This window comes from Chanodichthys erythropterus, chromosome 23 (assembly GCF_024489055.1).
Source record: "Chanodichthys erythropterus isolate Z2021 chromosome 23, ASM2448905v1, whole genome shotgun sequence".
Classification (NCBI taxonomy): domain Eukaryota; kingdom Metazoa; phylum Chordata; class Actinopteri; order Cypriniformes; family Xenocyprididae; genus Chanodichthys; species Chanodichthys erythropterus.
In genome coordinates, this window is record NC_090243.1 from 20,049,416 (window position 1) to 20,070,863 (window position 21,448).

Genomic DNA, 21,448 nt, shown 5'->3' on the forward strand with positions numbered 1-21,448 from the left:
TGCTGATTTGCTGCTCAAGAAACATTTATGATTATTTTCAATGTTGAAAACAGTTGTGTACTTTTTTTCAGGATTCCTTGATGAATAGAAAGTTCAAAAGAACAGCATTTATCTGAAATACAAAGCTTCTGTAACATTATACACTACCGTTCAAAAGTTTGGGGTCAGTAAGATATTTAATTTCAATTTTTTTGAAAAGAAATTAAAGAAATGAATACTTTTATTCAGCAAGGATGCATTAAATCAATCAAAAGTGGCAGTAAAGACATTTATAATGTTACAAAAGATTCTTTAAATTCTTACAACTTTTGAACAGTGGTGTATGACCCAAAAAAAGCTGTTCAAAGTAATTTGACTTTTGCATTCTAGTCAATCAGAATCAAGTATACAGACAGACTATGATATAATATTAACTAATAAAAATGCATATTCTAAAAGCGGAGATAAATAAGAGCATCAGGTGACGTTACAGTGAATCCCTGCGTACCGTCATCGGTCCTGTAGAGTCCTGTCTGATGAATGGCATTTTCCTGAGACTTACTGCACAATAAACTAGCAGGCTAATCTCACATTAGCTCCCGACGGCAAGATCCGAGTCAGAAAATTAATCCACTGACCCATTTCTAGACATCCAGTGTGTGAGAAGAGAAAATAAATCTGTGTTGGTTCAACAGCCGTCACTATTCAGTCAACATGAAATAAAAACCGTCTTTTTACTTTCTCAATTTACGCTCTGGGGCAGCAAAAAAAAAAAAAAAAGTGTCTTCATGATCTTCCATTAACGTTAAAATTAACTAGCTCTGCCTCTGAAACGACTTTCCCTTTCAGATGATGTCATCAGTCCCTCTTAATTTTTTTAGCCCCTCCCCTTCAACCTGACTCAGTTCTGGTACATGAGAGAGAGAGAGAGAGAGAGAGAGAGAGAGAGATCATTAGTGTGAGGATACTAAGGCTTTGCAATTCCTTCCTCTCTAGGGATCAGACCAGCATTAATCCACACTGTACCTGCACAACACACACACACACACACACACTGCATCCCATGTCATTATCCTCTCAACACACAATTATGCATCTTCTAGCTTAGAAACCCAGCAACCAACCAGAATACCCTAGCAACCACATAGCATTGCCCTGGCAACCACTCAAAACACCCAAACATCTAGTTCACTATGATAGCACTTTTCACAAACCACATCGTTTCAAAGCAGCTTTACAGAAAATCACGATGTTTCTAATGTTTTCATGCGTTACAGTTGCATTTAGCAGATTAGAGCTGTGCGACATGACACAAACCATCTGAAAATCAAGAGACGCTGGTGAAAATAAAAGCTGTTATATCTTATATATCTAAAATCTTCAAAAATGATCACAAACGGTCTCCTTTATGGATTGTGGAGGAGAAAATCTGTGGGATTGCGGTTGATTCTCCAGTCATGAATAATACAGAGACTGAGACTTCAAAGCTCTGAACTGACACACATCAGCATCTCTTTCTACAGTCACAGCTCCATCAGAACGACACAATAAAGCTTCTTCATTGGGATTGACGGCTCCATGAAGAACTTTAAACATCCATGAAATGGTTCTTCTATGGCATCGCTGTGAAAATCCTGTTTTTGAACCTTTCGTATAATGAGTGAAAGGGTTTTAATAGAATAATACCTCAATATTTGTTTTCTTGTACTCGTGTATTATCATTTAATGCACCTTTTGGTACCAATTTAATTGGACACAAATGAAAACAAGAAGGATAAAAAGCTTATTTTTAATTAATGTCTTGTTTGCAAGTTAAAATAACTAATAATTTACGTGAGAAGCAATGCTGTTTAAGACTTTAAAGAAGCCCCTTTTTACAAGATGTAATATAAGTCTCTGGTGTCCCCAGAATGTGTGTGTGAAGTTTCAGCTCAAAATACCCCACAGATCATTTATTACAGCTTGTCAAATTTGCCTCTATTTGGGTGTGAGCAAAAACACGCCATTTTTGTGTGTGTCCCTTTAAATGCAAATGAGCTCCGCTTTCCAGAAGAGGGCGGAGCTTTAACAGCTCAACAAGAACAAAGCTGGAGAATCTCACGCAGCCAAAATGACGAAAGTGTTCAGCTTTACATTGTTCAAACCGGAGTCGACACTGATGGAGAGACTCAGGAAGAAGTTACAACTTTTAGACGTTTCTGAATGGTTAGTGGATAAATTTATGTTGATTCAACTCATCCACTAGCATGTGCCGTCATGTTCATCTTTTGTGTTGAATTGACCCTCGTTTGACGTAAAATGACGGCTTGTCAACAACACTCTACTACAACAACTCTTCCTCTTCTCTAAAGCAGCCCAACATGGCCCCGCCCCCTTTGTTGCATGTTCTCGGGGGCGGGGTTTATGTAAATTTTAGAGTTTGTGATGTCACTAACTAGGGAAGAAGCTCGTTGTAGTCCTTAAAAAAGTGAATTTTCCCTTTGTATTGAACTTTGAGCGTCGTAACTTTGCAGATGTTGTTTATCCTCAAACAGCAACATTACACACTAACTAAAGTTAAAAAAGTGAAATCATAATCAACCACCCCTTTAAGACTCATAGATTGTGTTGAAGTGTATTTTTCTTACTGCACAGGAAGATTTTGCTCTCATTTTAACTTGACACTTAAAACATGAAAAGATCTGCCAGTGCGGTGAGACGAAATATAAGACCATCGATGCAAACAAGTCTGAATATCTTACGCAGTGTTGCTTCTCAAGTAAAATTGTCTTGTTTTAATGACTGTCAAAAAAGACTAATTAAAAACATACTAAGAAGATTTTTTTATTGCAGTCAAATGACTCTAAAACAGTATATTTGCTTCACATTGAATATGGCATCAAATTCTGACTGGTAAGAATAAAATCTCTTATAATTATTCTGGCTGCATTATTTTCAATATTCTAGTTAGTGGATGTGCTTCAGTAATGTATTAATTTCTGAATAACTAAGAAAATGAATCGCAAGGCAAGATCTTTGTTATCTTTTCTGATGTGTTGAATCTGCTTTGCTGATGTTCAGCCTCATTGTTGAGTTCATAAACGCTCTTTTCCAGGCGCCGAGTTTAATTGGTGCATTAGAGAGCAGCGGAGAGGAGATAATTACACTTCCATCATCCTAATGGAGATTTCTAACTGAGAGAGAGAGAGAGAGATGTTAAAGGTGAAGCAAAAACCTGCACTACAAAACAACTAATGATGAAACTCAAAGCAGCCGCTGCGGGAAGCACACAGAGAGGAACTGATGTCCGACTGCAATTAAGAGCAGACACAAACCGAGAGGTGAGAAGATAAATGGAGCGGTTGGCTCTATCTTCATCTGTACACACAAAAACATGATTTCAGCAGGAAACCCCCAGAGACAGACGATTTGTTCAGTCACAATTGACCCTGTTTACTGTCTTAAATGCATGTTCCTGCTCTCGCCGTGAATAATTCATTGTTTCAAACAAAAGTATGCCTTCAAAATGTTTCATTAAATTGGCTGACGTCATTTCATACTCCTTGAATATTCTCTTTCACTCTGAAATATGACACAAAATGAAAGTAAAATGGGTTATGAATGTCAAAGGATTCATGTGTTCAGGTTTACTGTATCAAATCTATTCTGTACGCCGTATTTAGTTCAGGGTTCAACAATAAAGAGTTTTCTGCTGGCCCAGTTTACTTGCCTTATCAACAGTTTCACTGGCCCACACACACACACACACACACACACACACCTGACCCATTACCTCAGGGTCCAAAAACATCCAAGCCCAGAGAAACAAGCGAGTAAAACAGGATTGGCTATGTGTGCTGGAAACAGATTCCTCCAACGGCCTGATCTCACGTTTCCACTCCGTCTGGAACGATGAATGGAGAGATAATGTGTGTGTGTGTGTGTGTGTGTGTGTGATAGGATACAGCTGCATCTTTATGGCAGAGATGCGGGTGACCTCACACTCACATCAATCACAGCGAGCGGCTCGTGTCTCGGTCCGTGAACACACGCACAGACATGACAAACACACGCAGACATATTCACTAATCACTAAATATTACATCCACTGATAATGCATGTGTTTATACCTTTCAAATTTATCTAAATGTTTTTGTTAATTTAAATAAAATTTAAATATATATATATATATATATATTTTTTTTTTTTTTTTAGAAATGTTGCCTTGACTGAAATAAATAAAGCATATAATGAAGCACTAAAATTATTCAAACTGAAATTTAAATAAAAATAAGAGCTAAATAGAATAAAAAAAAACATAAAAACGACAAAAGCACATAATAAAAATACTAAACAAATTAAAAAGAAAATATACAAATAAAAGCTAATTAAAAACATTAATAAATTGTATTATAGTATAAAAGACACTGATGTAAATTAAGGCACACTGTTTTCTTACTGTTTTTCACAAAATAAACATAGGGGAAATTATACTTGATATTTAACATGTACTGTAAAATGCCACTCTAATTCCTTCATTAGCATTTCTTAATGATGATAATGCACAAATATATCACTGAATCAAAGCTTTCAATTGATTCACTGAAATGGACAGTTCGAACTGATTCACAGAAATGAATCAAACTTCTCTGATAGATCGATAGATCGATAGATAGATAGATAGATAGATAGATAGATAGATAGATAGACACTGACTGTAAGAGCATCAAATCACGACTGCAGCACAGAGAAAGACTTCTGACAGAGAGCCAGAGGCCATTTCAGGTGTTGAATTACAAATACTGTGAGAGTCTAGGCCAGTGCACACACACACACACACACACACACACACACACACACAGATTCTATCGTAAAGATGCTAAAGTATCGTCATACAGATGCAAGAATACCTGTTTGTTCTCTGGTCTGTTTTTAAAGTCAACATGAAATCAAAAAACACAATCACTGAAAACTCACATTCCCTTCTGATTCCATGTGGATTTAAAACACATTTGACGTCATCACATTAGGTCCTGATCTATAAAATCCAAGTCAAATCCTACATTTCGAACATCCTTAATCAGAAATACATAGTAAAATGGGTTGCAAACTTCGCTTCATGTTGAACATTAAGGTAATGTATATTGCAAATACTGTCACATGTTGTGTCATATCTGAATAATATCTCAGTATACACTGAAAACACAGTAAATTACACAAATGATTACACTTACACAATAATTAAGTTGCACATTGCATTAAATGTGAATTTTTGAAGTAGAAAGACTGAAATTGTATTTTCTAGAATAAAACATACTCTAATAATCTTTATTTACGACTTTGAAAAATATGTTTTTACAGTGTAGCACAGGAAATTACAACCGGGAAATAAAACAGGTTACTCTTGCTTCACAATCCAAATAGTGGTAAAACAAACAACATGATTAAAACTAATTTACTAAAGGCCAGGCATATAAATGTTCACACTTTAAGGCATCTTAAACTGTTTAAACAAAGCTTGGTCAAAGATTATCTTATAAGTCTTTGTTTAGTTAAAAAGTGCATGTATTTGAATTATTTTGAACGTTACTTCATTACATTTAAATTTAAATTGCAAATCTGCATCCTGTTTGCTACATCAATTCAAATTCAGGAACCGAATCACAATTTAAAAGGCTTCTCAATTCAGTTCTGAATGACACACAACCTGCTTTATATGCAGAAATATTTCCATTTCCATTTATGCACTTGATGCATTTGTCCAAACCATCTTCCACTGCATTCAGGGAATAGCCTTCATCAGTGTGCTGTTATGCTATATGAACAAGCTCTCCATCTACTTCCATCCGTCAAAGACAGAAAACCAGGAAGTTGCATAAAATGACTTGCCCTCTGACGCTCTCAGCCGCGCGTTTCACCAAACACACACTGAAGATCATGAAGAGTGTCGGACGCATCACATACGGGAACTACTATGGTGAACTGTACAGTTAGGTACATGTGGGTTCATCACAGCAAAACAATGAGCTGGTTGTTTCAGGTGATCATGTGACCGATGAATCAAGAGCTGTTCTGGCTTTTAAAAAGCTTATGAAATATCATCTGATCATCTGCTGCTGCATTCATGCTTTTCATTCATGAATGAACAGTTTCAGAACTATTTAATGACATTAAAAGTCCTAAACATGCAAAAGCTGTGTCTTGTAAATATAATTGTAAAAATATATAACAAGAATTAAAAATATTTATGAAAATTATTATTTATAGAAATGCGTTATTTATAATAAATAAATAAATTTATGAGAAATAAATACATAGTAAATATATATAAATATACATAATATAAATATGATATAATATGAAATGATTATAGAATAAATAAACAAATAATTTTATTTAAATAAATAAAATTCTCTATATATACTGTATGTATATTAATATTAAATATAAATTATATATATGCTTAATAATAAATAAAAATGTATTAATTTTTAAAAATAAATGTGACCAATATATAAATATATATGAAGCAATAATTAAATATAATAAATAAATAAAAAATAATTGTATTTAAATAAATATAAAATATAAATATATATATATATATATATATATAATTTACTCCAATTATATATATATATATATATATATATATATATATATATATATATATATATATATATATATATATATATATATATATATATATGATTAATAATAAAAAAACATTTTTAGAATAAATGTGACAAATATATAAAAATAAATATGAAATGATAATTATATATAATAAATAAATACTTATATATAATGATTCAAAAATATATAAATATTTTAAATATAATTTATTATAATAAATAACCAAATTAAATTCACATTATAAAATAAATAATTTTATTTAAATAAATAAAATTATTTCTCTCTCTCTCTCTGTCTCTCTCTCTCTCTCTCTCTCTCTCTCTCTCTCTCTCTCTCTCTCTCTCTCTCTCTCTCTATATATATATATATATATATATATATATATATATATATATATATATATATATATATATATATATATATATATATATATATATGCTGTATGTATATTAATATTAAATACATTTTATTAATTAAATGTGACAAATATATAAATATATATTAAATTATAGTTATAGTTATATATAATACATAAATAACTACTTAAATAAATAAATATATATATATATATATATATATATATATATATATATATATATATATATATATATATATATATATATACATACTGTATGTATATCAATATTGAATATTATATATATATATATCTATATCTATATCTATATATATATATATATATATATCTATATATATATATATATATATATATATATATATATATATATATATATATATATATATATATATATATATATATATATATATATAAACTCTCACTCTCTGTATAAATGATAATGATAAAAATATATATAAATATTTATAATATAATTTATTATAATAAATAACCAAATTAAATTCACAGTAAATAAATAAATAAATAAATAAATAAATATAACAAAAAATATATTATTAAAACATATGTAATATATTATATTACACCAGTGGTATTTAATAAATGTAATAGTCCAGGACTAAAGTTCTGCAAAGGCTGTGTTGTACAAGTGTTTCTAACTGTGTGTTTTTGAGTCACAATAAATACTGACCAGAAAACAAGACATAAGTCACAGCGAGAAAGAGAAAGAAGACATTCCAGCCAGTTAGTTGGATGAATAGATGAGCCACAAACACACGCTGATAAACAAGAGTTTTCTGCCGACTGAAGCCAACGTTAGCATTAGCATGTGAATGTGCTGTGATGGATGAGTCTGTCTCCAACACTGCTGCAATGTTTGTTCTGTGATTCAGAGGCTTACACCAAACCAGGCGTACAAACACTCAGACAACAACCTCCCTTTCTAAATTTGATCTCAACTGGAAGACTGTTTCTTGAGACAGGCATGATGCCGGAAAGAGGGACATTTTTGGGTCCCCAAATGAAACGGCAAAAATAATGACTGTTTTCAAACAGGTTTTTCTGTTGGCAGAGCAGTAAAACTTCAGTAAAATTGTGAAAAATTATTAAAATTTATAAGAACTGTTTTTTATTAGAATATCTTTTAAAATGGATTTTATTCCTGTGATGCAAAGCTGAATTTATTCCAGTCTTGTGTGTCACACGATCCTTCAGAAATCATTCTAATATGCTGATTTGCAGCAAAATGGGGATTTTAAAATCCTAATTATTCCAAACTTGTATATCTACACATCTATATATAGTCTCAGTGCAGTCAAAAAGTGGTGAACTAGAAAATCAACACCACATATAATTGCAAAATAGGATATAAAACCTTCTAAAACATGATGTTTGTTGTCGCTGTCATAAACTGCCTCCTCGTTCTCCTCCGCAGAAGGAAAACAAAAGACATTGATCCGCTGTCCATGTGCACCGAATGCTCCTCTGAGTCTCTACGGGCCAGTTAACCACAGCCTCACCTTCATCTTATTAAAGCACACACAAACTGCATTAAATCGACATGCTTACTGCAATAAAACATCAGCCGGACTTACAAAGGAGCCGTGCAGATTGCATTCATAAATCACTGGAGTGACACATAAATGGATTGTTATTCTAGACGTCCTTGTATTTCTTTTTCATGCAAATGCACGGACACACAATTAGCCGTCCGTCTCTAATTAATCTGTCAAAACAATTACAGGACATTCAATTGGAAAGCCTCATAATAACTGAAGAACACGTCGCTGGCACGTGTACAGTGTCTGTCTGATAATGGCCTCGCTGCGTCCCAGCGGACGGTTATTTGACTCCGTCATCTCTTGTCATGATGTAGTGCGCCTCACTCTATTGTGTCTGGGTGAATTCCTCGTCATTGTGATTTTCTAAGCCAAACGCCTCAAGCTAATAAAGCGGGAAGGCAGGGTCCCCAGGCTCAGAGCCGAGAGCGGCATTCCCTTTCAGGACACGCTGAAAGGGAATCAAACGGACAAATGTACAGCATGTTGTGTGAGATAAACAAATATATTTATATATGTATAAATGCCAAAACGCACAACAAATATGATCTGAGATATATATATATATATATATATATATATATATATATATATATATATATATATATATATATATATATGTATATATTTTATATTATATATATTATTTAGAGTTATTATATAATAATGCTACAAATTTATAAATAAAATAATTATATACATTTTATATAATGTAAAAAATTACAAAATTAATGATAATAATTTGTAAAAATTTTAATAAATAAAATGTAATAAAATTAAATGTTTTGCAAATAAATAAATAAATTGTGTATGTATATATATATATATATATATATATTCTCTCAGATCGCGTCTTTGCTCATTCACACTGCGTGATTGTCACTCGCGTGAACGAGCACCGATTTGCCTGTGATTTCGGGCATTTGTCGGCGATTTCTCAACCTGTCGGCGAGCCAAAATCGGGGCTAAAATCGTGCAGTCTGAACACGGCATTAGACTGATATTAAAGAGACCAAATTCTATTTACAAATAAAGCACATGCAGAAAAACGGATGACACCAAAATATAAACTTTCAGTATCACTTAAAATGTAACCATTTTATAAATTTTCTTCATAACGGTTTTATAAAGGTTGCTTAGTGTGGTTGTCATTTGTTAAAATAAATATAAAAATACAGTGTGTTCGTATCCGTCTGTCCGCTGAATTTGACCCATAATCTCTGATTCTCCTCATCTGTGATCATGGAAAAGGGGAATTACAATGACAAGTAGGCCTACTCAATATGCTCGGTTAAGCATCATTTAAACGTTTCCAACAAATAAATGAATCGACTTTTCTCAGTGTGTTAATTACATAGATTTATTTGGATTTTCATATGACGGCTGAAGCAGCAGTGAGCGTCCAGCGTGCGACACGGTAAACAGATCAACACTGTAAACGAAATCCTACAAAACTTCAGTGAAAAAATAAATAAAATGATCATGCGATGCGAAAAAATAGCTTCTATTCCATGCAAACGATACCATTAAAAATGTTAACGTTCCACTTAATGGCAGAAACAAAACAAAAGGTAAGCAAGAATCCGTATTAATTTCAGTACGAGTAATAGAGGGCGATCCTGTCAAAATGGCGACGCCGCCCCGGCATGCAACGAGGTGTGACGTCGGTTCGTATTCTCTATTGCACTTTTGTTCATACAGCAGTACTTTGAAAGAATAAAATTACGCAATACACTACTTTTGATTTCATTATTGAATTTTGGGCATGCTGCGATTAATCGCGATTAATCGCAGAAAAATCATGTGATTAATCGCGATTAAAATAATCGTTGCCCAGCACTAATATATATATACACACACACACACACATGCACACGTTTATATAATAACAAATTGTAAAACTAAGTTAAATAATAAAAATATAAATGCATTATAAACATATTTATATATATAATTACATGCATTTTTACATTTATGTATATATATATATATATATATATATATATATATATATATATATATATATATATATATATATATATATATATATATATATATATAAAATATTAAAATATTTAATATATAATAATATAGTATTATATATTTTATAATAATTCTACATATTTATAAATAAAATAATTATATACATTTTATATAAGATAATAAAAAATTCTATAATAAAAATGTTGTTATATAATTAAAATGTTTTGGAAATAAATTATATATATAATGTATGATAGATATTTATGATAGAAAATAAAATGTATAACAAATAAATAAATCAAAAATAAATACACAAATATACATTTATATACATATATTTATATACATTCATATATTTATGTAAAAATACATATATTGTTATATAAATATATATAATTTAGAATAATGTGCACAAATTAATCGTTCACAATAAGACAAGGGGTCAGCTGCATTATGTTAAGACTGTGTCTTAAGAACAGTTAGTTAGTTAGAGGTACTCAGTCTTACCTTTCGGTATCAGATTAGACCAATCTATGTTTTTATGCAACTAACATAAAAAAGTTTTGAACAGTCTTGCAGACAAATATCTGATGACTAACTTTTGCAGTTTATGCAACCAGCCACAGGAATGTGAACAGGGTCAATTGTGATTCGACGATTCGCAGTGATGGCAAAGATTGACACGTTAGATCTTGTGTTTATGAGGCACAGAACTGGCTCATGAATGGATCAGTCATGATGACTCCGCCCTGAATTCCTCCCTGGAATCCTAATCTCATTTCTTCCTGATATGATGATGACACAGCAGACTGAAGGACTGCAAGAGCTATGAATATCTGGATTATCTGATCCTGCTGAGATGTGTTATGACATGCACATTCGTGGAAAAGAATCATTCCATTATCCTTTGATTCATCAAAACGAATCAACAATAGAATTGCAGTGTCTGATTGTAATTAATGTCTGTAATTGTTTTTAAGCTATAAGAGGCTGTATTATATACAAAAAATCCCACAGATTTGCACTGAAGGAACATATCTACAGTACTATAGAAAAGAGAACATCAATTTTATTAAACAGCCTGTAAACAATCACCCAGAACACCCTAGCAACCACCTAACAACGTCATGGTGACCACCCACAACACTCAGTGTGAGCAAACACCACTCTTCAGAAAATTTAAAGTGACATGCAACTCTAAATCCAAAAACATCCAGTCAGTCAAATGAACAAGTCGAATGCGAGATGTTATGAAATGCATGTTTGTAATTATAATAAAGGGATGCAAAAAGATGCTATGTACTGTATATTAAAAGGAAAATTCTGCCATTATTTACTCAGCCTCATGCTCTGAAGAATGTGCTGATCTTTATTTTCCATGCATTTTTTTTTTTAAATGAACAGGGACATACTGGTTTAATCAGGATCTGAGTCTCACTGATTGATTCACTGAATGATTCACTCATATGAACATGTAAAGGAGGGCCAGAACCAGAATCTTAAGCTTTTTAGCAAATAACAACTTAAATTTTACTCTTTTAACAACTTATTTTTCTTCACATAAATCTATCATGTAACTTTGGAGGAATGGGAATATGCATTATGAGTCATTTGCTTGTTATTTTCATTTTCACTTTTGGGAGAACCATCCCTTTAAACATTATTTATGCACTAAACACAAAGCCAGATTATTATTCCATTGCTGAAGTGTTCATCAGTTCTTCAAAAGACTCGCTGTATTGTTGATAGTGTTCACTGTACATTTGACTATCACGTCTGTTTTCGTCATATGCAAAGCCAAATATTTGCATAGTCCAGCTGAAATGACACTTTATCAGAGCATGCAGAGGTCAAAGGTCACTGCGGGCAGCCTGAGTATGTTGTCATTTGATTGGCAGGTCAATTTCAGTTTTGTTCTCATTGTTTTCCTTCTCTTCTCAGCGTGTGCGGAGCTGCTGAGACTGTAGGAGTCAAACCTTCATTACTGAACTTAATTGCAAAGCTCTTCAACACTGAAATTGTCAGGAGTGAGCGCTTTTGGCTAAATCAACCAGAACGTTTTTCTTCCAGGTCTTACTATATTTGGTGCAAAACCAGACAGTATATTTTAGACATGTCTGGAAAGTTTGTACAAATGTGACATCTCATTCAGACTATGCTACTCATACTAGTTTTGCTGGCAAACATCAACACACTTTTACACAGAATTGCGATAGAAATTGCAATGTGAATCCGTATTAATTTCTGAGATGATGCTGAATAAAACCTGGAACATGTAAATGCATGTAAATGAGGTCATGTGACAACAAAGTAGCGTAGAATTGGAACATTTGGCTTTTTTTGGAATGGAATACTAGATACTAACTGAATACTGTGTGGTATTAAACTAGTATTCCATTCCAAACATTCCAAATATTTAAAAAATAGAATGTGAAACAATGTTCCATGTTGTTGTCACATGACCTCATTAACATACGGAACTTCATATACTGCGCCTAGTATACATACTGCATGCTATTATAGTGCAAGAAAGAGCATACATGAAGAATTATGGGTAATATAAAGGGACATTTAGTGATTTTAAAAGCCTCACAGTAAATCTAATCTAAGCCTGAAACATGAAACTGCTGGAGTAAAGAGAAAACACACAACTGACATGATAATGACTGACTTTATACCGGCTTAATGGTAATCCTCGGTTCTTTACTGAACTCACTAATATCCAACAGTCTTTTAAATTCAGTTTTAACTAATTGTTTTAGATATTTTAAAACATTTATATAAAAATATACATTTATGTCTGCGCCAGTAGCCTCGTGTGCAGCACCGACATATAGTGCAGTTGCGGCTCAGGCATACCAAAAAAATAAATAAAAATTAAAATTAAATAAATATGTAAAAAATAAAAGAATAATAATAATAATAATAAAAAACACTAAAATCAAATAAAATAATTAAAAAATTAAAATAAAAAAATAAAAATTAAATTAAATAATTAATAAAAAAATCATAAAATTAAATGAAATTAAATAATTCATAAAAAATAAAAATAAAAATATAATAAAATAAATTTAAAAAATCAAATGAAAAAAAAAAATCATAAAATAAAATAAAAACAGTTTTTTTCCATTTTTGCATAAGTTCCATAAAAGGGAGTGCAGTGAAAAGGAAGGATGTTATCAGACATTGTGGTTTGACCTTCTTGCCTTATTAAGACAATGATAGCATTCTGAGAGTCTGCATTTCACATTACCGCCGTTGCCCCTGAACACTTCCTGTTTCTTATTTCCTGTGACATCACACCATGTTACCAGGATAGTAGAGCAACTTTTAACGATTTATGAAAAGGTAGCAGAAGTCCACCCACACGCAGACCCTTCTCCAGGCTCTGAGGACAGGATGTAGTCACAAACCACAGGAAGTGAGAGTGCATGTGGCTTCTCTATACATGAACCTGGCATCTTGTGCTTTCAGTTTTCAATTTTACTATATGTTTATGTGTTTTTGCACTGACTACATTATTGCGTCAACATCAGTGTTATTTTAAACACTGAGAGTTTTATTAATAGTTTGGGTTCATTTTTATTTTTGTATCATTTCTGTTTTCAATTTAATTTTAGTTAAAGTTTAAGTAAATATGTTGTATGTTTTTGCCATTTTTATTTTATTATTTTATTTTATTTTATTTTAACCCACATTTCATGTTTTCCATCTTATTTTCTCAGGATTCTATTTTAACAGTTTAATTAATTTTTAATAACCAAAAAAAAAAAGATGTCCAATCAATTGAATGCATAAAATGTAACAATTTATTTCAATTTTTACAAAAATAGAGCCTTATGAAATGTCTTTTTTTTTTTTTTTCAGAAATTATGTGAAATTCTGTTCTGTTTATTTATGATTAAATACAAAATACAAATTTATTATGAAACGTTTTCAATTTAACATTTTTTATACTTTATAGTTTTTATTAATTTTTATATCATTACAAACTATTTTCAGCTATTTTTTTAAACTAGATGAAATAATAATAATAATAATTTATTTCAGATAATGTTTATTTAATTTAAAGTAACAGAATTTTTTACTTTAACAAATTTTTAATTTAATTTAATTTTTAATTTAAAATTAATTTGAACCATTAAAATGTAATTCAGAAAAAATAAAATGGGGAAAAAAAATCCAAAGTGTCCTAAAAATGAATTAATTAAGCAATTAGACATGCTTTCTGATTGCTAAAGTTTAATTAAAGAATTACAGAATGTTTTTAATGGTTTAAGTTCGGCATCACGTGAACATGTAGACACAGACAGACATATGTGGATCATAATTTACTTTCAATTTAAACTAAATAAAAGTCAAATTTCTCATATAACATGATCATGTTTGCAGACAAGAGTGTAAAAGATGGTAAATAATTCTGTTAATTATCAAACACCTAAAAACAAATGCTAGTGTAAAATAGCATCATTTATCCTCCAGTATTTGCTACGACACATTTTTTACTATCAAACACATGCAAAAGTTAAAGTTAGCATTATCACTGTTTAAAACATCTTCGAGTGCCAGGCAATGGAGATATCAAGTAAGAATATGAGCACACTTCACCTCATGAAAAGAAGGTGAAAAAGACTTTATTTACTGAGTGTGACGAGCTCAAACGCATCAACACTACTGCAGTGGAGAAATGAACATCAGTGTGAGTTTAGTCATGCTTATAGAGACGGATAAACAGCGTATGAAGAGCGAGAGGCTCGCGCAGACGCTCTCTTCCGTCCACACATATGCTCAGGAATGCTCACTTGTCAGGGCCCAGAGAAAGCCGGCTGAAAGAGCCTCGCCTCGATTCATCTGAGCCAACAAAGAGAATTTCACAGGACTCAGAGAGCGTTTCTCTCGCAGTCACTCTCCCAGCAGACATTAGCATGTAAATGGTGGTCCAGAAGGCTTAAGGTGGCGGGCCGGGGGACTCCCGAAACAAGTGGCGGTATTCAGCGGAAGCATGGGAACGGGGCCGCCGCGCCGGAGTCTCCGGGGTCTCAGACGACTCGCTGACCGTATAGACCATTCGCAGATGAGGCCTTGCTGTGAACGACTGAAAGGCCTTATTAAGGCGTTCAGTAATTCAAGATTTATTGGTCATATCATAATACACACAGAATCTACAACATGTCAAAATAAAAGTTTGGTTTAACGAAGAAATTGTGACAAATATATTATTATCGTACAGTTTGTACTTTTCAAAAACGATTAACTCTTCAATGTTTTAATTTTAACAGTAAATCTTCTTTTTTTGTGCAGCAAAAATAAAAAGGAACTGTTGCATTTTCATTTCATTGCATTTTTAAAAATTAATGAAATTGTTCATGTTTTTTACACCTTAATTTGATTAAAGCCATTTTTGATAATTTTCAGAAAAAACATACAGAATTTCTGAAAAAATAAAACATTTCATAAGGCTCAATTATTGTAAAAATGTTAATAAATTATTTAAATTGCTAAAATTTTATAAAGTCATTTGATTTGACATGCTATTTAATTAATTATAAAACGGAATCCAGAAAATTTAAAACAAAAAATGCAGAATATGGAAAAATAAATGAATTTTAATAGCAATCTATTAAACTTTTAATAAAGTGTAGGTAAATTGTAAAAGTTTATTGATTTTAATTAATTATACATGCTTTTTGATTGAACCATTAAAACGTAATCGAGAAAAATTAAAACGAATTTAGAAAAAATAAATGAATTTCATAATGCCCTAAAAAAATTTAATAAATTGTTCTTAAACTGTAAAAGTTTAATTGATTATAAATAATTTTGACATGCTTTTTGAACTAAAATGAAATATTAAAATTGAAAAAATGGAATTTGGGAAAAATAAAATAATTTCATAATGTCCTAAAATTTAATCTGTTAAACTTTTCATAAATTGTTGCTAAATTGTAAAAGTTTCTTGATTTTAATTAATTGGACATGCTTTTAAAATTTATTTTAACTATTAAAATGTAAGTCACTCAACAACAAAAAAAATGTAAATAGGGAAAAATAAATGAATTTCAAAATTATTGCTTAACGTTTAATAAATAATAAACCTTTATGTTAGATGCAATTAATCACGATTAATCGATTTGACAGCACTAGAAAAAATAAAATGGAAATACCAAAAAAAAAAATACAGAAATGTATCAGGGCCTTACACACACACTGCTGTGACATCCTTAGCCTTTTGGACACAGTATAATGAGTCCCGTACTGTACTTCATCAGAGACTCACTCAGGATCTCGTCTATTCTTAGCCGCTCCCTCCAGTTCATGAAGATGAGCAAGCGTCTGTTTGAGCCGGTGGACTGCAGCCAGACTGCCATCCGATACTCCGCAGGACCGCCGGATCACCGGCCGACCCACACACACAATCACATCAGACGCGGCAAATCACAACCAAAGGACACACTGACCGCGCCGGTATCATCTGCTCCATCGGTCAGTTTCCACAGCGCCTCTTTAATCCCAACAACAACACGACACTTCCACGAGCTTGAGTTTGGGACTATATTATAAACTAGTGATGTCTGCCAGTGCAAAACTCACCGCCGTGACGCTGCCGTGCTGTGTTGTTATGTTGTTATTGCACTGTGCACAATGCGTTCAAAAATCATGTTTAATCTTCAAACACTAAACCATTGGGAGTTTGGTGGAAAGATGCTTTGTGATGCTGCACTTATCGAAAGAACAAGACTATATATGCACATCTATTCATTCATGTCAGATTATAAACAATAACCCCTCAGCAAGCAATAATAAAGGCCTAAAGGGAATACATATTGTCGTATGTGAGAATCAGGACAGACAGTGATTGTAGAGACGATAATGGATTCAGAGACGCTGTTTCTTTAAAGCACACACAGTGACGCCGCAGGGACACGCACTGGAAATGCTAATGTATTCCACTGGAGTCGAGTGGCAAATCACCGCTAGAGCTCCACTTTCATAATCCGCCGCTCGTAAATGCTAAGCGCCGGCAGAGGCCCTGAAAACCAGAGGACCTGATAGAGGACAGCGCTGCCACATTATTCAACAGCCAAAATGGAGGACGAATATAAACACAACTCAGACTTGCTCATTGTCTTATTATATTCTTCAGACTAAATATGCAGTATGTGTGCACAAAATGCAAACATGAAAAATGTATAATAATAATAATACTTTTTTTCTTCATAAATTAAAATTACAAATCTGAATCCAGTGTAAACTTAGAGTTCAAATGCATGAAAAATGCACGGAAAAAATACACTTTCAAAAAAAAAATTCTTAAATATTTTTTAATTTATAGTAAAACATTATAATTATATATATTTTTTATAATTTGATTTAGAGAAAATAATACTATTATTATTAATAATTCTAATAATTAGTTATTATTGTTATTATAGTTAATAATAATAATTATTATTACAATAGTCAAATATTATAACAAAATGTTTGGCCAAATTGTGCAGCCGTACAAACAATCACATCAAACATTGAGCTTTTTTAAAATAATAATAATAATAATAATAATAATAATAATAATAAATTATTATTATTGCCATTATTATAATCACTGTTATTAGTATTATTATAGTGAATTTGATTTATAAATCACAACATTTTTGGCCAAATTGTGTAGCGCTACAAACAAGCACAGCAAACCCGGAGCTTTTTAAAAATAATAATAATAATTAAATTAATAATAATTATAATTATTATCATTGTTATAATTATAATAATTATTAATAATATTATTATTGAAGTCAATTTGATATATAATCACAACATTTTTGGCCAAATTGTGCAGCACTACAAACAAGCATAGCAAACCCGGAGCTTTTTAAAAATAATAATAACAATAATAATAAAATTAATAATAATAATTATTACTGTTATTATCATTGTTATAATAATAATAATAATTATTATTATTATTATTATTATTATTATTATTATTATTATTATTATTATTATTATTATTATTATCACTATTATAGTCAAATTGATATATAATCAGATTTTTTGGGCCAAATTGTGCAGCACTACAAACAAGCACAGCAAACCTGGAGCTTTTTAAAAATAATAATAATAATTAAATTAATAATAATTATAATTATTATCATTGTTATAATTATAATAATTATTAATAATATTATTATTGAAGTCAATTTGATATATAATCACAACATTTTTGGCCAAATTGTGCAGCACTACAAACAAGCATAGCAAACCCGGAGCTTTTTAAAAATAATAATAACAATAATAATAAAATTAATAATAATAATTATTACTGTTATTATCATTGTTATAATAATAATAATAATTATTATTATTATTATTATTATTATTATTATTATTATTATTATTATTATTATTATTATTATTATCACTATTATAGTCAAATTGATATATAATCAGATTTTTTGGGCCAAATTGTGCAGCACTACAAACAAGCACAGCAAACCTGGAGCTTTTTTAAAATAATAATAATAATAATAATAATTAAATTAATAATAATTATAATTATTATCACTGTTATAATAATAATAATTATTAATATTATTATTATTATAGTCAATTTGATATATAATCACATTTTTTTAGCCAAATTGTGCAGCGCTACAAACAAGCACAGCAAACCTGGAGCTTTTTTAAAATAATAATAAATAATAATTATTATTATGGTTATTATCATTGTTAATAATAATAATAATAATAATAATAATAATAATATTATTATTATTATTATCACTATTATAGTCAAATTGATATATAATCAGATTTTTTGGGCCAAATTGTGCAGCGCTACAAACAAGCACAGCAAACCTGGAGCTTTTTTAAAAAAAATAATAACAATAATAATACAATTAATAATAATTATTATTATTGTTATTATGATTGTTATAATAATAATAATAATAATAAATTATTATTATTATTATTATTATTATTATAGTCAAATTGATATATAATCAGATTTTTTTGGGCCAAATTGTGCAGCGCTACAAACAAGCACAGCAAACCTGGAGCTTTTTTAAAATAATAATAACAATAATAATAAAATTAATAATAATTATTATTATTGTTATTATCATTGTTATTATTATTATTATTATTATTATTATCACTATTAACGTCAAATTGATATTTAATCAGATTTTTTGGGCCAAATTGTGCAGCGCTACAAACAAGCACAGCAAACCTGGAGCTTTTTTAAAATAATAATAATAAAATAATTAATAATAATTATAATTATTATCATTGTTATAATAATAATTAATAGTATTATTATTATAGTCAATTTGATATATAATCACAATTTTTTTTGCCAAATTGTGCTGCGCTACAAACAAGCACAGAAAACCTGTGCTTATTTGTAAAAAATAAAAAAATAAATAATAATAATACCATTTTAAATTGCTATCACAATTAGAATTCCCCCCAAATTGTGCAGTTCTAAGATGACTAGGATAAATGCCTTAAGGAAAATGGCGTAACCCTAGAAATCCCTTCAACTCTCCACTGAAATGCAGCCCTGCAGGACAGACAGGAACGCTGTCATGTGACCAAACGTATCACACACATTCGCAATCACGTAGCATCAGGCTGTTCTTGAGTGACTTTAAAAGCATTTCTGTCACTTCATCATTCCAAACTCCCGCCCAGATCACATTCCAGCTCATTATCCTTATCGACGCACAGAGTAAACAAGCAGAGCGTGAGGTGATAACCGTCAAAAGAGGAAGTGAGCTTTCAAAATTAGAAATAACTGCTTTTGTATACTCTAATGCAACTGCTGATAATGCTCCTGATCATCAAGAGATGGAAGACTTGAGAGAGATGTTGATCATCTCATCACAACAACCTGGAAAGTGTCTTATAATGTAGTTTAGGAAGGCAGAAAGCTAACGTGTGTGCAGCAAAACAGATCCTCTGTCTTTCTTAAAGAGAAAAACAGCAGAAAATCAATCATCTTCTTAAATAGATTAGCTGGAACACACTGACACAAGCACAACTAAAGTACATGTTTACTCAGAGCTGAACACACACAATGCTCTTTTACCTCGTTTCACAAGTTGACCAGAGTAAACTTTGAGTGCTTACTAATCCTACAACACATCAGGCCAGAGAAACCTTGTCCATTCAGCTTTAAAAGCACAATGTAAACATGTTCAGTTATCAGCATGTGGAAACTCGTGTGACGCGGTTTTATGATCGTAATGAACAGTCGACAGATTATGAGCTTCTTATCATGATAAATCACAGTCTGCATGATGTGAATCTGACTAACATGACTTGAGCTGAGGTCACGTGACCTGACAGGAAATACATCAACAATATTTCTCTCATTTACTAGCAACCTCCTACAGCATAAAGCTCTTTCTGGATGTAATGCTAAATATAAGGATTTCAGCATGGAGAGACTATAGGAGAGAGGATAATACTCCAGTCTGTCGAAGGTTCCCGTCTGGGGTTATTTCGGGGTCATGATCCTGATCCCCAGAGATGAATAATTCTCCCAGGTTATTTCTGACTGTTATCGGACACCTGCACACGTCAGTCTGCCCGTCTCTACTGACTAAACAACAGACGCCAACCAAAACACGAGTGAGCGACGGACAAAAACAAAGATGTTCTGGAGATCCTAAAGCACTAGTTTTGACCTCTAGATCTCATGAATGCATCCTCAGAGGACAATATTTTTGCTCAGAGATGCTCTTTCAAAGCTCAGGAGATTTAAAGGTGAAAACTGAAATCCTCAGCATTGACTTTGACTTTGTTTCTCCTGAAATTTCTTTGGAGATTAAAACACAAATGAGTCACTAGTCATCATGCAGTAAGAGTCTTTTCACACTGAATGTAATGACACTGTAATAAAGTGATTTTGTGCAAATGAAGCTTCTGGATA

General features: G+C 31.2%; 1 protein-coding gene and 1 long non-coding RNA gene across 4 annotated transcripts in view; both read right to left on the minus strand.

Moving 5' to 3' along the window:
* The window catches only part of LOC137014248 (uncharacterized), a 439,549-nt gene that overhangs the window by 61,261 nt on the left and 356,840 nt on the right, over nucleotides 1–21,448 (minus strand). The gene's annotated exons all lie outside the window — the stretch shown is intronic.
* Nucleotides 1–21,448, minus strand: part of gfod1 (glucose-fructose oxidoreductase domain containing 1) — a 32,313-nt gene that overhangs the window by 7,538 nt on the left and 3,327 nt on the right. Inside the window, exon 1 of one of the 2 annotated variants that reach the window (XM_067378285.1) lies at nucleotides 62–174. The exons of the other annotated variant lie outside the window; for it this stretch is intronic. Within the exon in view, the coding sequence (XP_067234386.1) occupies nucleotides 62–137 (76 nt within the window). The 5' untranslated portion in view covers nucleotides 138–174. Of the gene's footprint in view, nucleotides 1–61; nucleotides 175–21,448 lie in introns of those variants that run through there. 2 annotated transcript variants of the gene reach the window in all.